The sequence below is a fragment of the Eptatretus burgeri genome, chromosome 5 (genome assembly GCF_056783735.1).
Source record: "Eptatretus burgeri isolate ZD-2024b chromosome 5, Ebu_testis_v1, whole genome shotgun sequence".
Classification (NCBI taxonomy): domain Eukaryota; kingdom Metazoa; phylum Chordata; class Myxini; order Myxiniformes; family Myxinidae; genus Eptatretus; species Eptatretus burgeri.
The window spans coordinates 61,347,418-61,370,075 of NC_140965.1; the positions used below are offsets into that span (position 1 = coordinate 61,347,418).

Consider the following 22,658-nt stretch of genomic DNA (forward strand, 5'->3'; position numbering starts at 1 on the left):
CTGAATTACTACACCAGGGGGTTGACTCAGCCTGTCATCCTTCCGAGGTCGGCGAAATGAGTACCAGTGTACTGGGCCGGTGTATACCCCGGTTAAAATAGGTGTACCATATCCCTGTGTCGTAAGAGGCGACAAGGGTTGCGTCAGGAAGGGCATCCGGCGTAAAACATGTGCCAAATCACTATGCGGATGATCCGCTGTGGCGACCCCTAAAAGGGAGCAGCCGAAAGAAGAAGATATTATGCCTGTGGTTGTTTGTGAAACCGAGGAAACATTATGAGTTAAAACTCCACCTGACTTGGGTCATAAGCTCTTTCTGGGGGGCGGAGGGAGTTAATGTTTAACAGATAGATCACATGAACCTGGAGTCGGTGCTTGGTTTAGGTTTATTTGATAATGAAAGAAAGCATAAAAAGGTAATAAAAAGTTTGGCCATAGAAGCAGCAACAGATATAAGAGGCACAAGCAAAGGCCTTCTTATTGGTGAAGGCTATGGTAATGCAGATAAAGCTCAAATCATTTTTGCGTGGCAACTGGGCTTGAGTTGGGTTTGCGCTCAGCGACGGCCAGACCGAGAAACTTCCTGGTTTTCTGAGACCACTTTCCCATCCACCAGCGTCTGCGTTATCACCGTCACCGATTTTCCTGAGTCACCAGGAGAGATCAATGAGAAGATTAGTCATCAGATTATGCATTGTTCTTCTTCTTCATTTATATGCATCACAAGGCTGCGGGGTAGCCTCATTAGCTGAGGTCACGGCTGTGTCCCTGAAGATTATGCATTGTTGCATTGTCTTGCACATTCATTGTATGAGGCCCTGCGAGGAGGAGTGATGTAAGCGATATTTTTTAATGATAGGATGATGATAGGCTCGGATGATTGGGTAAGGGTTAAAATAGTGCTATATGGCATCAACTCCAAAATGGCCGATGTGCCCCTTACATCACTCCTCCTCGCGGTGCCTCGTATGGTGATGTAGTAAAACTATTGTAATTATGTGACCTTGTATTGATCGCAACCGCAAATTTGTTCCTTTTACAACTTGCAGCATACCGTATACAGCATTATAGATGAGCATTCTTAGCACTTGATTGAAATTGAGTTTCTACTTTGTGGTTGGGGTTTACATGCATTCCTCCTCCTCCTCAGCTACCACTCGTCACATCCACCTTTCCTTCATCCCCTTCCCCAACTATTCACTCCTATCTCTCAAACTTCCTTTTTATTATTTTCCCCCTCCACTCCAAACCCTTTCTCACAACTCCCTATTTTTCCAAGATTGCTTTTTCATTCCTTTCTTTTTTCGAAATTTAATTTGCTCATTTCAAAAGTATTAGTATTGAATCAGTCGCTTCCCTGCCGGTAGTTGAACAACGTAACTTATATATGTGTTACAGTTCAATAATATAGTTTATTGACGGTCAATATTTGCAATTTTCTTTATTCCAGAAACATTTTGTTTCCTGCTAACAGCCCTGCGTTGATTTTAGTAATACGCACACATATTCGCCTAAAAACAATATTATTAATTTATCCTATGTTCCCAGGGATCAGATGTCATGTTGTTTTTTATCAAGTTGCACAATTCAATTCTAATCGAGTCATAAATAATATACCGCTCTAAAGGCCTAGCCCAGCACTAGATGTATTGCCATAATGACGTTCCAGATGTAACGCCGTCTTATTAAGTCCGTCATCCCAATGCCTAGTGTCTTTCATTCATCCGCCTATGGACGTCAGATAGACAGAGTCAGACATATGGGTTATGGTGTTCAACAACTGCCATCAGCGAAGCGACCAGACATGTTGAGTGCTAGATGCCGGTACAACATGCACGTCTGTAGAGGCCTAGCCTAGTCCCAGAGATAACGCCGTCATGACATCCCAGCGAAAAGTGCATGACAGACAGAGGGGCGGATGGACGGAGAAATCTAGCCACTTTATTATATAGATCATCATTCATGGAATGAAAACATTATTTCACTTGAACCCAACAAGGTGCGGCGATCGCTTGTCGATGCAAACTAACCCGATGTGGAGCCACCGCTTGTCGAGCTGGATGTTCTGTCTATGGATGGAAAGCTGTAGAACACAGTATAAAAGGGCAAGTCATTAAAGAGTTGGCAGATTTGTGCTTCCATAACAAGACCTTTAAATCCGTATGCATTGTGTGCAAGTACTTACAAAACGCTGTCATTTAAACACTGAATTACCTCAGCAAGTTGCTCCCTCCACCTGCTGCAAATGAGAAAGCTCTTGTGTAAACTAAAGTCCTGGAGGTGCCATTCACACAGTCTCTGTAACATTTACTTCACTTTCTTCGGATTATTCCACTGTTATGACCTACATGCGTAGGCATTTAAGTGTGTGTTTCCTTCTGGGATGTGGTCATTTATCTTTGCCTACTTTAGTGCATACAATAGAATCCTAGCTTGAGAAAGCATAACAAGGCCACATGAAATAAAATAATTATTTAAACCATTGGTCCCCAACCTGCGGCCCACGGGCCGCATGCGGCCTGTGGAGTCCTATACTGCGGCCCGCGAGGACTTTCCAATCAAAACAGGTTTCCATGTAGCAATTTTAAAGGAGTTTACACAATGACACTGCCGACTGGCGCCGTGACCTGAAAAGCCTTACACAATGCCGCTGCCGGCCACTGCCGCTTACCGCCGGGAGGAATCAAATCAATTTGCATCAATAAAATGCATCAATAAAACTCAATAAAATGCATCAATTTTTTCTGGCTCCCAACATCCTTGGGAGAAGTGAATGCGGCCCGTGGGATCAAAAGGATGGGGACCACTGATTTAAACTATCAATGAAAAGTTATTTTTGCAGTGAAAATGGGACATCGTTTTTGACAATTTCAGTGTACATATTGTGTTGTGTCTGTTGTGCCATTTTGAACGACGATAATTAATCTTGCAAAAAATGAACAAGTGGGGACAGACATGTTGTCTCATGTTCCGCTCACTGTATCGAGTGACCCCCCCCCCCCCCAAATTACAAAACTTTGCAACAACTCTTTAAAAAGAAATTAAACTTATTGTTACCACCTTAATGGCAGTTGAATAATCAACTCTGCATGCAGGAATTTTATGCAACAGGTTATGTTCATGTGTCAGTAGCCTAACAAAAGCGAGTTGAAATTCTCAAAACAAAGGAATGTACTGTAGATTGAAGGCACAGAATCATTGTAATGCAGTATTATCGGTGTGTGTGTGTGTCTGTGTCTGTGTCTGTGTCTGTGTCTGTGTGTGTGTGACCACAAATATGGAAGGGGATATGGCCTTATTTTCTCTCTTTACCTTCTATTGTGATGGTTACACTGATTTGTTGATTGTGGAGGTCCCTTTGCTGTCTAGTATCAATATGTGGTGCTTACTGCCAGTTGATGAAGATGAGTATTCATATGTGCTGCTTCTTCCGGCAGTGGAACCAGCCCCTATTGCGGAACTGTTTGCACCTCCACCACTCAGGACCAGCGTGGAGGAACCTCCACCAGTGGTGATGCCCAGCTGGGATGATGAAACGGTTGACAAGCTACAAACAAGGGGTGGGAGGAGGGGGGAGTGAGATGCGTGGTCACATTTGAACTTAAACTAACAGAAAATGTCTTTTAAAGTTTCGTGTTTTAAATTTAAATCAATACATGAAATGTAATAGGGAAGGGTTTGCTTGTCATTCCAAACGTACCGTCCTTCTTCTCCCTCCAGCAGTGACCGGTAAGTGGCAATTTCCTTCTCGAGCTTCATCTTCATGTTGAGCAGATCTGAGTAATCTTTGAGCTGTCGGTTGATATCACATCTCATGGAAGCATATTCCGCCTCAAGACGTGAGATGGAGTTCTGATAGAAAGCCAGATCACGTGCATTGCGATCCTCCGTGTCTGCCAAGGTGTCCTCCAGTGATCGGATCTGTTACAAGTATGAGTGCAACAATCAGGCTGAGACAAGTCTTCTTTTTGTTTAAATTTGTTTTTTCAATGAAGATGGTTTTATTGGAGCAACAATGGATCCCTGGATGCAACAAACCACTTAAAAAGGTATTATTATTATTATTATTATTGTTATTATTATTATTATTATTAAGAATGGGGCAGCAACGGGCGGGCTTCACTGAGGAATTATCTTTAAATCATCATTACATTTCCTGCATTCTGCATTTTAAGGTTTTACTGCTTAAGTCAACCTAGTATTCAACTCCCACACAGGATTCATTACATATGACTTTATACTAAAGCTGATTTTAGATACTAGTACGCCTGCTCCCCATGGGAGCGGCAAGTGGGGGAGGGGGAGTTGGAGGAGCATAATATTAGTATTAATATTATTTTGTAAAAACATTAATATTATGGATGCTATTTTCATTATCATCGTTATTACTTTTGTTATCAGAAGCAGCCTTGAAAAAACGCCATGATAAGCTATCTATACACCTTAACACAGATTTTTTTTCCAAGGTGGAAAACCCCCGAGGGGAAATGGGGGGGGGGGACAAAGGAAGTTTCCACAACCTGTATCGTGTGACTCAGCCCTCCTGTGAAGTTTGATTAAGAATGGATGAGTAATGGTCGAATGTATTGCAGTCAGACACACAGACACCAAATTGCGTATTTTAGTATGATTAGCAAAAATATTAAGTAACAACAAGAACAATTAATATTTTATAACAACAAACAAATGACTCGGGAGAAAGAAGTCAGATTTAACATTTATCTATGGGTCTGGATTGTAGTATGATGGAGCACAGAACAAGTCCATTGACTGTAGGTACACTGACATATTAAGTTGTGCAGATGTGACGAACTTATGCCAAATGTGTGCATGGAAGCAGTCTTGTGCATTCTCAGTGATCATTAGAGATCACCCCCTTCAACTGCTCTTCTCCTGAGCTGCTTGGTTCTTTGGAGTGAGGACAGGCAAATTGCACACAAAATGTGAATACTTTCATTTTTTGCATACCCCATTATGGCAAACATTTTACACCTATTGACTTGGGCTGTGCAGAAAGGGCATCGAAAGGTTTTTCATGACTCCACCAATAGTTGTGCACATCGAACTAAATTTACCTGTAAAACTCATCTTAAAAACTTTAGATGAGTGACAGATTTGCTCCAAGGAAACTCAATACAGTACTGTACACAGTACATCCTAGAAGTACAATTAAGTACATTATTGGAGGAACTAGTTCATGTTAATGTCCTGATGTGCTGAAAAAAATTCTGCATGATTACATGCAAGCAATGCATATGCATTTTTTCCTCCACTTAACATAGGGATCATGGATTTGCTTATGGCAGTTGTTAACGCTCATTCCTTTTTCTACATTCATCCATGTGACAGCTTTTGGGTAATGGATGATTCATCCAAAATTTTCCCTTCCCTCCATTTTGATTTGTGATCTGATCACTTGAAATTCTGTACTGTGCCAGTGGGACATTCTAAAAGGGGTGAGGGTATAATTCTGGGGGAGCGATCATTTGTAGCTTTCTGTTGAAACAATGTGCTTCCGAGTTTGAGGGTCACAAAACATTTATATTCTGGCAAAAAAAACGTGTTGATTGAAAGTTTTCGGATATAAATGATTTATTGCACTGAAGCTGCTTTGTGCCATTCTCACCATGCTTTTGAGGGATTCCAGCTCAACATTCAGTCCTTGCAAGTTTCTTCGAGTCTCCTGAAGCTCCACCTTAATTGACTGTGTGGCTTGGTCTTGTTGGACAATAATTGTTTGATGGGTCTCCACCTGTGATTATGGTAAATGTTGTTATAGAAAGCACAAAATGAAGCACTGATATCAAATGGTGCATACCGATACAATGACCGATTAATTATTGTAAGTACTGCATAATAAAACCCATGTATGAAAATAACTTAAGAATTAATGCTTTACTGAGGATGGGTAAAGTGACCTCCAGGCCACTATATACAAATGTGTATATATACATATATATATATATATATATGTGTTTTTTGTTTGTTTGTTTTTAAAGAAGAAGAAGGTGCTTACAATCAAAAGTAATAAAAACTAGATCGACTCTGCTAATTTGAGCAAAAAAGTGAGAGCAGACCTGGTTTCAGGCAACGTTTCACCGCCTCGCAGCCAGCCAGCTTCATCAGGCACAATAGATGGCTTCATCAGGCACAATAGATAGCTTCATCAGGCACAATCTCTATTGTGCTTGATGAGGCCGGCTGTGAAGCCGGTGAAACGTTGCCTCACACCGGGTCTGCTCCCACTTTATTTGCTCAAATTAGTGGAGTCGATCTAGTTTTTTAAACTTTTGATTGGAAGCGCCTTCTTCTTAAAAATGTGTAATCCCACCCGCCCCAATCTTTTATATACATGTGTGTATATATATATATATATATATATATATATATATATATATATATATATATAATATGTATATTATGCTTGTAGTGATGAGGTTTGACAAATGGGTCTCACCTGTTTGCGGAAAGTGACCTCTGCATCATCACGGTTCTTGGCAATCATGTTTTCATACTGTGCTCTGATTTCACTCAGTGTTTTGGACAAGTCCGGCCCAGGGGTACTGTCCACTTCTATCGACATTGTGCTGTCTTCAATCTGGGCCTTCAGAGCTCCCACCTCCTGCAAGCACCATTGGAATGAGGTTATTTTTACATTCGTGTATTTTTGATCTCATATTCATGATTACGTCTTTTAACGAGATAAATCTAACAATCAGACGATAAATATGTTGAAGTTTGTAGAGTGTGAGTTTACACCAATAAGTTACTGACCTTGTTTCCTGTACTGCTCTTTTCCATCCGAGAATAAATGCACATTGAAGTTAATTGTTTAATTTAACCAATATATTGTTTAAAGATGTATCCTATACTGCACCTGTTCATGATTTTTCTTCATAAAGACGAGCTCCTCCCGCATGGCCTCGATCTCTCCCTCCAGGCCAAGTCGTGCCATGTTGTATTCATCCAGCATTGAACGCAGGCCACCAATGTCGTTCTCTACCGACGTGCGCAGGTTCAGCTCCATTTGCCATCTGCAAGCAATTTTATACAGTACTTCAAAAAAAATAACAATATGCTGAAAATATTGTTTTGGCAGTTTAATAATTAACTTTTCATTTCAATATTACTTCCGAAAAAAATTACTGAAAATATTTTTGAGTCAAGTTAATATCAGCCATTCCCTCACTTATTCCTGAAGTCTTCCGCAGCAAGACGAGCATTGTCTATCTCCAAGCTGACACGGGCATTCTCCAAAATTTGTAATAGGATCTGCGGAGATAAAAAGCAATGGTAAGAATTCTCAAGAAATGCTCATATAATTGTTTTGGAAAGATATATGGCTTTTCATGGTCAGGTAAAACTGTTTGAGTTTACCTTGTTTCGCAGATCCTCAATAATGGAGTAATAAGTGCTGTAATCTTTCAATGTCACACCCTTACTCTTAATGATATCCTTGATTTTTATTTCGAGTTCCCTGTTGGCTTTCTCCAGGAAATGAACTTTGTCGAGATATTCAGCAAGGCGGTCATTCAAGGTCTGCATCTCTTGCTTTTCGTTGGTGATAATGACACCTCCAGCAGATACTAATGACGAGCCAAGACCAGAGGCATAACCCAGGCCACCACCAAGGTGGCTACCCAAAGAGGAACCACCAAAGCCCAGTCCATGACAACTACCATAGCCCAGTCCATGACCACTACCATAGCCCAGTCCATGACCACTACCATACCCAAAGGATGAAACCCTGTAGCTGCCTCGGGTGCCTGAGCCTCCTGCTCCACCGTACATACTCGCTGAGCTCCCAATAGGCCTCCGACCAAACCCAAGATTGCCTTGTGAGCGGCTGGAGTAGCCTCCTTTAGATGTCGTACGGATAGAGACGGAAGAAGTCATGTTGACGTCTTATTTCACGAGAAATCTTGCAGACTTATAAAATGTTCGCTGTGGAGTGCCCACTTTTATAGCCCACTGGTATCTGAATGACCCTTTGTCACGTTAGGCGTGATCAGGGTGGAGTAGAGCTTTTATTCGGGCATGCCATGACACAACCATTTTCAACCTTAATTTTTGCTCACACAGACAGGGTGGTTTTCAAAATCTCAAAACGACCATTAAACGGCTGCCTTCCAGATTAGGCAATGTAAAATTGCAGCGGAGATTATACGTCCCGTGGTGATTCATTGGCCAGTGAAATCGTCATGGAGAAATTATCCTGGAAATCGGTGTGCCATTCCAGTAAACTCACAGCATATAATGAAATTTGCAATTCTCCCCAGGCCCTACCCAGGTTGCAGAAATATTGTCTGCATGAAATGAAAGATACCGTATTAAAGGTAAAACTTGCATGAAAGTTTATTTGCTATAATGAAAGTATTATTTTTCGCAAAATGTTGATTGAAATGTTTTTTTTTAATTTTTTAATTTTAATATTCACACAATTATTTTTTGAAAAGTTGCAGATGAACGATTGAACGTCAACTCGGTTGGCAAGTTGCCTTCTCGAAAAGGATAAAATTTTAATCGGTGTTGATGGAGTTAAGGTTGAGTCATGTGAGTTTTCAGCACATCTTGACTGTAGTAAATGGAGACGGTCTATCCTGACTTACCCTTTTTGACTCCCTCACCCACCCCCCCTCCCAATTTCCCTTAATTCAGTCCTATCAGCACTATGATGAGGAATTGAGTATTGTTTTTGTTTTTTTTGGGGGGGGGGATATATTTAAGACGGCGCAGAAAGGTTCAGCGATTGTTTGATAGATGCAGTACTTTACATTCCCCCTCCCCAGTATCTCACATTCTGTGTCTGGCTCGATTACACTTATGTCCCAAGTCAAGAAAATGGCTCACGCTGTTCTTACGTGGCTGCTGCAGAAACCTTCACATTCTGTATCGGTGACTCAAAGTCGTTTAGCATAAGGATGTTTCAGAAAATAAAGATTAAAATCTCATTATACAAGCGCATTTGTGGAAGCTTTGAGCACCTGAGCATATGTGAATATTCTGCTGACAATTAATATCATACACTGGTACAAGGGTGTGTTCTCACTATAATGAGTTATATATTAAATTTAAATAAATGCAATCTTCTCCTCAGATAGGATGACGTTTAAGAAGGCTAATTTCACCGGTAAATTTTAGCAGTTTGGTCAACACAAAAAGTGAAGGTAACTGAGCAATTTTTTCAGCAGGCAGCTTGAGCAGTGGTCGGATGTGTAAACAGATGAACAATAATAGAAATCAAGTAATGAAGGAACCCAGAACTCTGTGGCCTGATGCTCTCCATGCCTGGCCAAGTTTTATTGATATTCCACTCACCTTCTTCCCAAGTTTGACGTCGGTATGTAAGGTGTGTTGTGACCTGAGACTAAATTTTATATATCGACCTCACTCTCCCAGTATTCAACTTCATATATATATATATATATATATATATATATATATATATATATATATATATATATATATATATATATATATATATATATATATATATATATATATATATATATATATATATTGGCTGACCGGGCGTAGTGGCGTGCGCCTGTAATCCGGCTACTCGGAGGCTTGGGTTGGAGGATCGCTTGAGGACGGGGGCTCTGCACTGGGCAGGGTGTAGAGCAGCCCGGAATCATGGCGAAACCCAAATCCTGATCCCTGTGTCATAAGAGGCGACCAGGGTTGCGTCAGGAAGGGCATCCGGCGTAAAACCTGTGCCAAATCAGTATGCGGATCATAACGGATGATCCGCTGTGGCGACCCCTAACGGGAGCAGCTGAAAGATGAACAACATATATATATATACATATATATATATATATATATATATATATATATATATACATATATATATATATATATATATATATATATATATATATTGGCTGAGGTTCGGCTTATCAAAGACAGCTGTGCAAATGGCCCAGCCAAATTCAGAAAGTAATGGATTCTTTTTCCAATGGCATCCATCAGTATGTTGTTGAAGCATCTTGAAAGTGAAAATGCTTTCGTTGGAAAGTGAAAATCACCCCTTTCTTCAACCTGTGCATCCTCTTCAGGCCACTCTCACAATACCACTCGATGGCTTCCCATTTTGTCCCTGGCAAGGAATTGTGTTGCGACCCAATTTGTTGCATCCTCTGATGTCACTGCCGTTTTCTTTTGCCTCAAGAGTTATGTTCCAATCATAAGCCAAACTGCAGCAACAGTAGCTACGTCAGCACAATGTAAGAATCAGTGACCTTTGCCCTTGCGCCACATTCTGTGCAGATCAAGGTATTCTGAATGGCTTAAAGTTCAAGGACTGAGCTCAAAGTACCTCCAAATATGTTGCACGTAGCACTGCCAGTACAAGAACCCAAACTCCTCAAGCTTTCTCTTCAAATATTTCTCTCACAAATAAATGGCAGGACCAATAAGTTATCTCTTAGCTTATCAATTACTCCAAGCTGTAGGTATGGCTTTACATTGAAAACAAAATTGTCCATCTCGGCCACAGCCATTTAATAGTAACTATTCAACAGCCCGAGTGGATTAACTGCTTATTCACAAATAATCAGTGACGGTAGATAAATTAAATCATGAAACGAAACAGTAAAACAACCTCCCGACATTTTAGACGTAAAAAGACCAACTACATCTTTCATCCACAACTGACAGTAATTATAAACTATCTTTCACGTAATGCACTACCGCATTTATAGTTGTCATTTTTCATAGGTTATGTTTAAATGTCACCTGATGACATCACCACCTGTTAGTCCACCATGTTGTAGGTTAGTCCACCAGGTTGTAAGCAATCTGGATAGGGATCACTCAAAATGTCTGGAGAAATATCTGCAATTGGAAGTGGTTCTCGCTTATCTAATGATGTTAGTCATTTAGATAAGCAGAGCAGACAACGGTATATCCAGAAACTTGATATCGCTGGGGTCACAGATCCCTACAGCTTGCCAGGAAACTTGCTGACCCTCATGGATCTGCCCGCCCGCTAATGTAGAGCACCTGCCTAACCTACAGTACCCTGATATCGACAATTATCGAGTTAACACTTCCTACTACTACACAAATTGAAGGGGCGATCACTTGGAGCCGAGTCTGATTGTTTTCCTGTTCACGATTTGTGGGTCTGCAGGTGGCTGATGAGGCCAATCTTCAAACCGCAAATCATGTTACAGTGAGGACAATTGTTTTTTAACTATCGTTTTTGTCAAGTTTCGTTCAAGTACAAAGCAGACATGGACAGGATTTGCATTTTGAGATGTTTGGTCTTGATTTGGTTTTCTGTTTAACATATATATATATATATATATATATATATATATATATATATATATATATATATATATATATATATATATATATCTTAAGTTATGAGTTTTAATCGTGCTTGGCCCATATTTTAAATAAATGAGTGTTTCAAGTTTTCAGGTTTGCAAACAATGAACAGATAAAAGGAAAACAAGTCCTTCTCCGACACAATCGACTCGAGGGTAAGTTGTTTCAAAAAAGTCAAGGCAGTGAGAAAGAACCAATCCATCTGAATATAAATTAGTCGAAGATCCACCATAAGATATAGCAGAAAAATAAATATCAGATGCTCAAGTAAGACTAGACACAGTGGAGAAGACCCCCACCCCCGAGAACCAGCAAAAGGTGAACAATGCCAACTTGACGTTGGTCTCCTGTCTGAGGAGATAATTATTACAGCAAAGTCTTCTTATTCTTACTGAGACAGGGATTATACCAAAGGATTTCAACTTTCCATCTCATATAATTGCTGGTGTGAATATCAGCAAAACAGCTGTGCCATTAGCTCATGATGCTATCTGTAACCATGTGCTGCATGTGAGAAAAGAAGAAACTGGTGTGAATGGAAGCTTAAACTCAACAAGGCTGAAGAAATATCCATGGTCTAGGAATTCTGTGTCGAAAGATGAAGTCTAGTGTTACCCTGCACGCGCGAAATGAAAAGTGGGGTTAAGCAATCGGTCACATGCTACGTACATCTTCTTCTTCTTCTTCTTCTTTCGGCTGCTCCCGTACGGGGTCGCCACAGCGGATCATCCGTATGATCCGCATAGTGATTTGGCACATGTTTTACGCTGGATGCCCTTCCTGACGCAACCCTGGTCGCCTCTGACAACACAGGGATATGGTACACCTATTTTAACCGGGATGTACACCGGCCCAGTATACTAGTACTCATTTCGCCGACCTCAGAAGGATGACAGGCTGAGTCAACCCCCTGGTGTATTAATTCAGTGGCCCAACGGGGCTTGAACTCAGAACCTATTGGATCCCAAGCCACTGCCCTAACCACTGCGCCAACACCAGGCAACACCATGCTACGTACATATGTGTCTATTTTGTTAAGAGTACATAAAACAAAACATTCAACAAAGGCAATTTAAACTTTTCCACATGCTCCATGATTGTTTGATATAGCGCATATTAAGCATACATCGAAAACCATTCAACAGAGGAAATTTTAACTTCACCACACTAGAAGCACCTGCTCCCTATGGGAGCCGTTAAGGGGGTCATGTTATTATATTTATACCTATTTTACTCCAAGGGGTCCCAGGATTACACACCCATAAAATGGTTGCGATTGGTTCAGCCGTTTTTGCGGTACCTGGGAACAGACAGATGGACAGATGGTGAATTATAGTAAGATGCCTATTTTACTTGAAGGGGTCCCAGGATTACACACTCAAAAAATGGTTGTGATCGGTTCAGCCGTTTCTACGGTACCTGGGAACAGACAGACAGAGAGATGGTGAATTAGAGTAAGATGCCTATTCTACTCCAAGGGGTCCCAGGATTACACATCCAAAAAATGGTTGCGATCGGTTCAGCCGTTTTTGCGGTACCTGGGAAGAGACAGACAGACAGATGGTGAATTAGAGTAAGATGCCTATTTTACTCCAAGGGGTCCCAAGATTACACACCCAAAAAATGGTTGCGATCGGTTCAGCTGTTTTTGCGGTACCTGGGAACAGACAGACAGACAGTGAATTATAGTAACTAGAAGCACCCGCTCCCTACAGGGGCTGTCAAGTGGGTCATGTTATTATATTTATGCCTATTTTACTCCAAGGGGTCCCAAGATTACACACCCAAAAAATGGTTGCGATCGGTTCAGCTGTTTTTGCGGTACCTGGGAACAGACAGACAGACAGTGAATTATAGTAACTAGAAGCACCCGCTCCCTACAGGAGCTGTCAAGTGGGTCATGTTATTATATTTATGCCTATTTTACTCCAAGGGGTCCCAGGATTACATACCCAAGAAATGGTTGCGATCGGTTCAGCCGTTTTTGCGGTACCTGGGAACAGACAGACAGACAGACAGACAGACGGTGAATTATAGTGAGATGTGACATAACCATTTGATAGAGCGCATATTGAGCATACATCGAAAACTGTTAAACAGAGGAAATTGAAACTTCACTACAGTCACATGACCATTTGATATAGCGCATATTGAACGTACATATAAAACCGTTCAACGGAGTTCATTTAAACTTTACCACATGTTACATAACCGTTTGATATAGCGCATATTACTTGGATGAAGAATGCTGCCTCAGAACTTACATGGTGAATGAAACAAGGCCTAATGTCCAGAGACAGTGTCACTTCCTCGCATTAGAAATTAGAATCAGGGTAATCACTTCAGCCTTTCTTGTGCTCGGCTGGGGGAAAAAAAGCAACGAAGAAGACATACAATTTGGCATTTTAATGTTCTCCTGATTTATACTTTAGCGATCTATTCTGGCATCTTTATCAGCCTCGGTAGTTATGAAAACACTCAAATGAGAATAAAAGCTACTTTGTAAAGGCTTATGAATGTACTCTGTAGCAGACTTTTCAAAGTATAATTTTTACACATTTAGCTCATAAGTGCAGAAAGATGCAATTACAAATTTACTGCCAGAAGAGTTGACTCACACCAAGTCCTTCTCAAGACTGCACAGAGTAAGTATTCTATGAATACCATCTAGTTGCTTCTGTTGTTTATTCCATGGTAACAACTCATCCTTTGTTTCTGAGCCAGCGGAGCGGGTTGACAAAAGCATTATCGGACTTTGATCAAGGGAATATGAAATTAATACAAGTTTGGACTGTTTGGCCAGAGCTGACAATATTATTTACGTCTCCAAGCCTAAACCAAAATATCTCTTGTATTTTTGAAGAAGCTTTAAGCATTGCTGAAAATTTTGACCGACACCAAGCATCCTTGGACAGCAAAATGAAAGACCTGAAGTATTTTAAAACTTACAAGTATTCAAATAGAGCATTTTTTAAAATGCAAAACGATGTGGGCATGTTGCTCCAAGAAGTATGTAAACAATGTAGGGATGGTCACAAGAAATGATCATGTTTAACCATCCCTACATCTTTCTTTGAATAATGGTTGTCCCAAGAAAAAGACTGTGTGCGTGCGCATGTGCGTGTGCGCGTGCGCATTTTTCCATATAACTTTTCACACCTCTAAGATATCCTGGTGACCTTACTGTCCTTATGAAAACTAAACAACAACATACTAGAAATGAACAAAACATGAGCGATTTGCTATGTGATGTTTTCTCCGATTTCGATAGTGGGGAGTTTGACTTGGGAGCGCTGGTGAGTCCACATCCCACATATGTAAATCTGTGTATTGAATGTTTACTATAGATCTATATCGAAAGATGGCATAGCCAATAATTTTAATATATATGAAGTGTGTACATTTTTTATTTTGCCATACATTTATGATATATTTGTTTAGAAATGTAGATTGTATTTTTGATAGGCTTCTTGATTATGTACTTGACGTGTGTACGTGACGTGACCCATGTCATATTTGTTTGGGGATAGAAAACTTGCATGTCTGGAACATGACTCATGTAATTTTTTTCAGTGGGGGGGGGAGGTAAAAAAAATACCTGGCTTGTCGGGTACATGACTCATCTAATTTATTTTTGGAGGGGGGTGGGGAGGTAAAAAGAACTGGTAGGTCGGCTATATGATTTGTCGGATTCTCAGTGGCCATTTTGAAACGTAAAATAAAATAACAAGTAAAAAGGGCGTCCTCCTTCCTTAAAAAAAATATTAAATTCAGATAATCAACTGGTATTTTTTTATTTGGCCTTATATACCTGGGATCATTTATATTGCACTGGGCTATGGTCTCACACATACGCCTAAGGCCTGCCAATCTGTGCTGCTTCATGCAATGGAGGCACATGATTTTATTGGGGTGGAGCCAAGCCAGCTGTCTGGACAATGTGTGTGAAGCAGTGGGGTCGTCAGGGAAGCTGACCACTGACTCATGTATAATATGTGATATTTTCTAAGTTTAAAAAGGGAATAACTCTGAAAAATTGACGAAATGCCCTGAAACTCGAACTTGTTCTCTCACCTATCATAATAAAGCCATGTACCAAGTTTCATTTGAATATGTTGAAGGGTATGGGGAAAAAAGTCTGAAAAACAACAGGTGGGGCAGACAGACAGACGGAGAGCAAACCTATTGTCCACTATGGTGAAACCGGTAGGGGAATAATAATAACAATGACAAATGAGCACGTTTGGGTCTCTCATTTTTCTAGTTCAGCGATGATGTCCCAAAGTTTCATGAGTGTTATGGGATGGGGAATTATCCGCAGATAACTGGTAGTAATTTTTCGGTTCACAAGTTCTAGCTTGGTGGATTTTTTTTTTTTGAGGATTTATGTTATATTAAGCCAATGGAGTGTCCTGGCCAACAACTTGACCGACTTCATAGGAAGCTATTACACTATATTCTACCAACACTAACCTTCATAAGCAATAGTAGTAAGAATACTAGTCATAAGAAACTTGGTAACTAAACACTCTTCTGAAGTGGGTGGAAGTGATTAGAAATGTAACTTTTAAGTGGTGAGGCATAAGACTGAGTCTGGAATTATAAATAAATTTTACAATTGAATTCACAACATAACCACAAAATTCTTCTTTCCATTGCAGTTTTGTCATTAATGATGAGATGATAACCGCTGATACAATATGTTCAGGAATGAACACAGTACACAGGATCTTACCAGGGGTGTGTTCGGTTTGCAAGTTTCTTGTAAAGTGGCTTAAGCATTCAAGCAAGCACTCTATTCGAACCCGTTGATAAGGAACGGCTGGCTTGGCAAGCACTAGTTAGCTGCTTGGTAACTGAACACACCCATGATCCATTCCCCGTGAAGACATGAAGTCCAGCGTCTCATTAAAGTGGCTTATAGTTTTTACATATTATCCCTTTTTTATTGTAATCTCTCGTATTTATATTATGAGTTTATTTTGTTGGAATGTACATCATATTTTTTATTTGTTTGTTTTTTTGTCCTGATAACGTCTTCATGCTTTGCAGCTTCGTGGGCAGCACTCATGTCTGTTTAAATGCCACCTGCACTGATGATTTATGTAGCCACTAAGTATTTCATTTATTTGGTACAAGTTTTCATTTCGTCTTTATCAACTTCGACAGCATTAACCGATGCCTTGTCAACAATCTGGGTCAAATAGCATCTCCGTTTGAAGATAAAAGGGAGAGGGGGGGTAAGTTGAGTCATGGGGTAAGTTGAGCCACCCTCCACTGGAAGTGTCAGGATGGGGAGAGCTGAAAAGTGGTGCTATCTATTCATAATGAGTCACATACTTTGCTAGTTGATGGAAGGAAAAAAACAGTTTTAGATGAGGGAGAAACATGCAGCGACGTAAATCCATCGGGGATGGCTCAACTTACCCAATGGCTCAACTCACCTCATGGCTCAACTCACCTCATGGCTCAACTCACCCACGGTTCGCACACTCCTTGAAACTCCTTGAATTTCCTGGAAAATGAGATTCCATTCTCCAGTACTTGAATGTCCTGGAAAAAAAGAAAAAACTCCTTGAAACTCTTGGAAACTCCTGGAAAATAAACCTTTTTGCGTGCACTGTCCCTTACATATTTCTATCCTCTGTTTTTCTTTTTTTTTGTAAGAAAATAAGCCGACATCGGTCATTTTGCCACCAAAGGATTGATTGACCTGGATTAGCGTTATGTTCATTGATTCTGTATACAGTTCTAAAGTGTAGTAAAATATCAACCAATGAAAAGCATTGGAAATACAGTGCTCCCTCGCTATATCGCGGTTCACTTTTCGCGGCTTCACTGCATCGTGGGTTTTCAAATCATACATATCTAATTTTATATCGAGATTTAATGCTCTTCTTGGCTGCGCAGTACTACATTCATCTCATCATCGTCATCTTCATTGTCATCAGTACTGCACAGCTATCATCATCATCATCATCATATCTTCATAGGTCAGTACCCATAATACGTTTTTTTATATTTTATAGTTCAATATAGTATTTTTAAAATTATTTTTGGTCTTAGGCTTTGCAGCCCCATGAAGTCGCATTTCCAATGAAAACTTTTAATTTTTTTTTATATAACTGATTAAATGTGTGTGGGGAAGGTTAATAAGAGTGTGTGGATGCTGTATAATGGTTTAACATACGTTTAAAATGTTTTTAAATATATTGAAATAATTAAATAAATATGTGGTTTCTACTCGTGGATTTTCACCTATCGCGGGTGTGTCTGGAACGCATTAACCGCGATAGGTGAGGGAGCACTGTATATGCTCTAACAATTCATTGGCTGTTGATCGATGACGCCGCCATAATCTCCCTGTCAGTAGCATATTGACTTCAATATTGAGTAACTGCATGAACGTCTTTGTGCGGAGAAACTTTTCGGCTGCAGAACGGAGAAGCAAAATGTCCAAAGTTTGTTATTTCAACACCGCGTGGCTCAGCCATCCCGACTATTTGGATTGGCTAGAAAGGGTGTCCATCCACAAAGCAAGATGCCGTGTGTGCAAGAAAGTTGTAGATATTTCGAACATGGGTGAAAGCGCGCCCAAAAATCATGCCAAGGGAACCAAACACGTGCGCTTGATGCAGCAGACTGCGGCCGATTCCTGTTCGCGAATTACAGAATTTTTTGGATTGGCGAACACATCGGCACCAGCAGGTATCGTCATGGATATTTGTTTATGAAATAAACTATTAAGCGTAAAACACATCTGCCGTAATTAGATTTCAATGAACACATCACAAAAAATTCCAGTTTATAAATTTGACTTTTTGTTACCAAGGGAGATAGACTTAGCACAGCTAAAATAACAGTATAACGGGTTGTCTCCCATTGAATGATAATTATGAATGATGAGTGAAATAATATCCTCATTTCTTGAACACACAAACCGTTCAATTACTTTCAATGGTACAAAACCAATAAAGAAAATAAACATTGAATGATAGGAAATTATTATTGTAATAAAATATAATACAACATGATTAAATAAAATACTTAATTGAAAATTCTAAAACGGTAAATTATTAATAAGGTTATGATAAAAAAAATTTTATCATGGAAATTGTTCTAAAGTTTATGGCTTTGGAATCAAACTGACTGTGAAAATAAATCATACTGATTTTTAATGAAATTTAAAAAACAAAACAATTAAGGAACAATTTTAAAATTGTGGTTTGAATTTAGAGAATTTTTTTTATACTACTGATGTATTTAATAAATTGTGATATGAACTATGTTACAGTGGATCCGCAGATAGAGGTTGATGTAAAGGCCCGGTCACACCTTCACGTTTTAGCCAGCGATGGCAACGTATTAAAATGTATCTAAAACGCTGGCTTACGTTGAACTTTTGATGTTTTTTTTTTTAAAGATTCGGACGTATTCATAGCGACTTGGTCTTATGTATAACGCATTGGTAACGGACACAGAACGTTTCGTTGTGTTATAGATAACTTATACCAACGAATGCTGAACCTGTTGTCGGCCTACACAACCAATGCCCAACGATAGTCTAACTTAGGCATAGCGCGTTGCACGCATCGCCGACGATGTCGTGACGTAGCCTATTAAAAAGCTGACGCACAACGATTCGAATCATAACTGCCGTAGAAATGGAAGTGTCAACATCGCGGTCACACCTTGGCGATCTTGTCAGCGTATGCCGACCTAAGAAAAATGTGTCTAAAACGTTGGGGCACGTCAAATACGGTATGAGTAAGTTTGGTATACGTGAGTAGAACGCTAAAGTACGCTATCATACGTCGTAGTAAGTAGAGGTCGTCAAGAAATTTTAAACATGTTCAAAATTTTACGACGTACTCGGCGTATGACACACGTTCCGCATACGATGGGGATAGGTTGTACACACGATATGTGGACGCTTCATAGCGTCCACAAAGGCTACTTATAAGCTACTCATAAGTCGAAACACGTCGTGGTAATGTCTTTTTTACGCGAAACTTATTTCTAACTTATGTTTGACGTGCTTTGAACCAATTCTTTACGTAGTCCCAACACACATCGACATATGTAGACATATTCCAATGACGTCTTCCGGTCGACAAAAAAAAAAAATTAATGTGTTTCTAGCTTACAACTGCCATATAAAGACGTGTTCCCAGCGGTTTTGGGAATTGGTACGTAAAAATGCTGCTCATAAAAGGGGAACCCAACAGTGTTTTCGAGTCCTTTTTGAGTCGATGTCCATGTCAGCAGTAACAGTATCAGTATCAGTATTAGTATTAGTATTAGTATTAGTTTGTTCATGTTGGCAGTAGTAGGTGAGTGTGAGGGGGAGGGTGTGGGTTATGATGGATCGTCCTTGCGTTTAACGATTTAACGATTTAAATGATAAACTCAACGATTTAAATGGCTGCATCTCCACTATTGAAAGTAGACGCTTGCACTCAACAATTGGATTTTTTTTACACTCAACGACTTTTAAACGGTACCACTCAGCTATTTTCATTGTTTACAATGAACGATTTAAATTGCTGTCACTCGCCTTTGTTTTTTGACGCTGGGGTTTTGAAATTTGAAGCGTTTCTTCTGAACGTGTTAAAACGCTCAAACTCGACTATTTTAAATAGACGCTGCCGATGGACAATTGGAATCATAGCCAAGCTAGACATCGAAGTGTGAACATCCTCGTCATGCCCAAGAAAAGTTTGAAGAATGCTGCAAATAAGTGTCCTGGCCGTGGCCGTGGACGCTGACGCAAGGACGATCCATTATACCGACGTCTTTCAGCCTATGAGTAACTTAAAAGTAACATCTGTCGATGTGTGGCAACGATCGCGTAACGTGCCAACAACACGTTAATCATAGGTTAGAAATAAGTTTCGGGTACGCTAAACATTACCTCAGCGTGTCTCAACTTATGATTAACTTACAAGTAGCATGTGTTGACGTCTGTCAACGATCGCAGACCGTGCATACAACCTGTGGCCAGCGTAGCGGTACGTGTGAGTCGTACGCCGGCATACCTCGTGAAATTTCAAGCATGAAAAAATTTGAGGACAACCAAAAAGTACAACGTTTAAAGCCAACGTACAACGATGTATGGCAGTGTTTTTCAGCGTGCTCTCAATGTTATCAAAACTTACCCATAACGTATTCAACGTGTGCCAGCGTTTTAGAAAAAAAAATTCAAAAATCGGCATACGTTGGCTAAAGCGTCAAAGTGTGACCGGGCCTTAAGACTGGCACCAGCCAGCGCAGCAACTATTGCTACACCGAGACCAACAACAATACAGGACTTTGTCACAAAGGATGAGGTGCTAAAGGCAGAGATTCTTTGGGCTTTACATGTTATAGAGTCCCACCAATCATACATGTCTTATCAAGGTATTTGAACACTCTTTCACAGGATGTTCCCAGATCATGGCATTGCATCACAATTTCAATGTGCAGAAAAGAAGGCTTCCTACTTAAATGTATTTGGTCTTGCACCGCACTTCAAAGCGCTTCTGAAACAAAAGGTTAACAGCAGTTATGTGCCACTCTTTGATGAGTCCTTGAATTTAAAAAAAATCAGAAGAAGCAGATGGATTTTTACATCCATATTTGAGACAATGACGAGGTAAAATCACGATACTTGGACTCAAATTTTGTCGGCCATTGTACTGCTGATGACATGCTAGAGGAATTTAACACCGTGTTGGAGGGTTTAAGTCCACGCATCCTGATACAGATCAGCATGGACAGGCCCAGCGTGAATTGGAAGTTCCATCGCAGCATGCAATCACAAATGGAGACAAATTACGGGAAATCCTTGTTGGATGTAGGCTCATGTGGACTGCACATCCTCCATGGTGCGTTTGAGACTGGCGTGGAGAAGTCGGAGAGAGGAATTTCTTCACTTTATGGGCCCTATACACCCTGTTTCGTGACTCACCTGTGCATAGAGAGGACTATCTTCGTGTCACAGATGGCACCAAGCTACCGCTAAAATTCTGCAAAACAAGATGGTTAGCCAACTCACCCTGCACACAAAGAGCGATAGAAATATGGGACTGTTTGCAAGTATGTTGGAGAAGTGAGAAAAGAATCAGTTCCTAACCCTGACAACCAGTCCTTTTCCACTGTGAAAAAAATTGTTCAAACTCCCCTCATGCTGGCAAGATTGAAATTCTTCTTTGCCGTATCCCAGGAAATTTCGCCATTCCTGACAACCTGTCAAGATGATCGGCCCTTGTTGTCTTTTATTTCACTTGATTTGCATGAGTTGATACTAAGCTCACTTCAGAGATTTGTAAAGCACTCAGTCACAGAACCTCTCACACCTGTAAAGCTGGTGTCGTTTGATGTAAGAAAAGATGACAACTACGCCGATCTATCCAAGATTGACATTGGACTGGCTGCCGACAAAGCTCTGAAAGAAGCTGTTCGATCCAAGAAAGCATCCGATAGAGCAGTTTTCGACTTTCGCAATGAATGCAGATGGCTTCTTGTGGAATTGGTGTCAAAGCTGATTGAAAAGGCACCAATCAAATATGCCCTTGCCAGACACTTAGGATGTCTGGACCCAAGACATTTCAACAAAAAGGAAGTAGCCATCCGCTACATGCGCAGAACAGTGAGTGAGTGCCCTTTGTGACGCCAAGTGGATAACACCAGAAAATGGAAATGAGTGTCTACCAGTACTCAAGATATCTGACTGACGCTTCAGTCAAACACGCACACTTCGATCGAAAGAAAGATCGCCTCGACCATCTGTAGCATGCAGACATTGCAAAAATGCCGGAGTTCAGTAATCTTTTGGAGGTTGTGAGACAACTTTTGCGACTGTCCCATGGACAGGCTACAGTTGAAAGGGGCTTCTCGATAAACAAAGAAATTGAGGTGGAAAATCTGAGAGACGAGTCCTTTATTGCCCAGAGAGTAATCTGTGATCATCTTCACAATGTCGGAGGGTTGCAGAAAGTTGAACTCGACAAGAAGCTGCTATTGTCTGCAAGTGCTGCACGAAGGAAGTTCCAAGATTACTTGGATGAGCAGAAGCGAAATAAACAGCTGGCCTCTGTCTCGGACAGGAAACGAAACATACAAGAAGAATTATCAGACTTAAAATCGTGCCAAAAAGACTCAAAATAGACATTGACTCTATGCAAAATAATTATGGCATCCGTCAAAACAAAATAAAATATCCGTCAATAATTATGGCAACACATGTTGGCTAGCGTCTTAGACAGAGATAGCTTGAGTGATAAATTGGACAATATGGATGAATGCAATTATGACAATTGGTTATTGAACTAATATCC

General features: G+C 40.3%; 2 protein-coding genes and 1 long non-coding RNA gene across 5 annotated transcripts in view; 1 reads left to right on the plus strand and 2 right to left on the minus strand.

The window, feature by feature from the left end:
* Positions 1-368: 368 nt before the first annotated feature.
* On the minus strand, positions 369-8,576 carry LOC147026528 (keratin, type 1 cytoskeletal 11-like). Of its 2 annotated transcripts, XM_085881984.1 has the most exons (10): positions 7,378-8,576; positions 7,190-7,272; positions 6,878-7,034; positions 6,458-6,622; positions 5,627-5,752; positions 3,701-3,921; positions 3,390-3,547; positions 2,215-2,239; positions 2,031-2,083; positions 369-645 (listed from the first exon to the last, which is right to left on the minus strand). In XM_085881984.1, exons 1-10 carry the CDS (start codon positions 7,894-7,896, stop codon positions 557-559), a joined length of 1,596 nt encoding a protein of 531 aa, XP_085738110.1. In that variant the 5' UTR covers positions 7,897-8,576; the 3' UTR covers positions 369-556. The 2 variants fall into 2 exon arrangements, with proteins under 2 accessions (XP_085738110.1, XP_085738111.1); XM_085881985.1 differs by lacking the exon at positions 2,215-2,239 and having other exon boundaries at positions 7,378-8,574.
* TYW3 (tRNA-yW synthesizing protein 3 homolog) overlaps positions 6,542-22,658 on the plus strand; it is a 62,653-nt gene continuing 46,536 nt past the window's right edge. Inside the window, exons 1-2 of one of the 2 annotated variants that reach the window (XM_085882006.1) lie at positions 6,542-6,644; positions 16,393-16,453. In XM_085882006.1, the coding sequence (XP_085738132.1) occupies positions 6,640-6,644; positions 16,393-16,453 (66 nt within the window). In that variant the 5' untranslated portion in view covers positions 6,542-6,639. Of the gene's footprint in view, positions 6,645-15,047; positions 16,454-22,658 lie in introns of those variants that run through there. The other variant, XM_085882003.1, reaches the window with a different exon arrangement.
* The window catches only part of LOC147026530 (uncharacterized), a 255,794-nt gene continuing 246,222 nt past the window's right edge, over positions 13,087-22,658 (minus strand). Inside the window, exons 5-8 of the long non-coding RNA XR_015058383.1 lie at positions 16,802-16,893; positions 13,605-13,702; positions 13,293-13,333; positions 13,087-13,165 (exon numbers count right to left, since the gene is read on the minus strand). This is a non-coding gene — a long non-coding RNA (uncharacterized LOC147026530). The remainder of the gene's footprint in view (positions 13,166-13,292; positions 13,334-13,604; positions 13,703-16,801; positions 16,894-22,658) is intronic.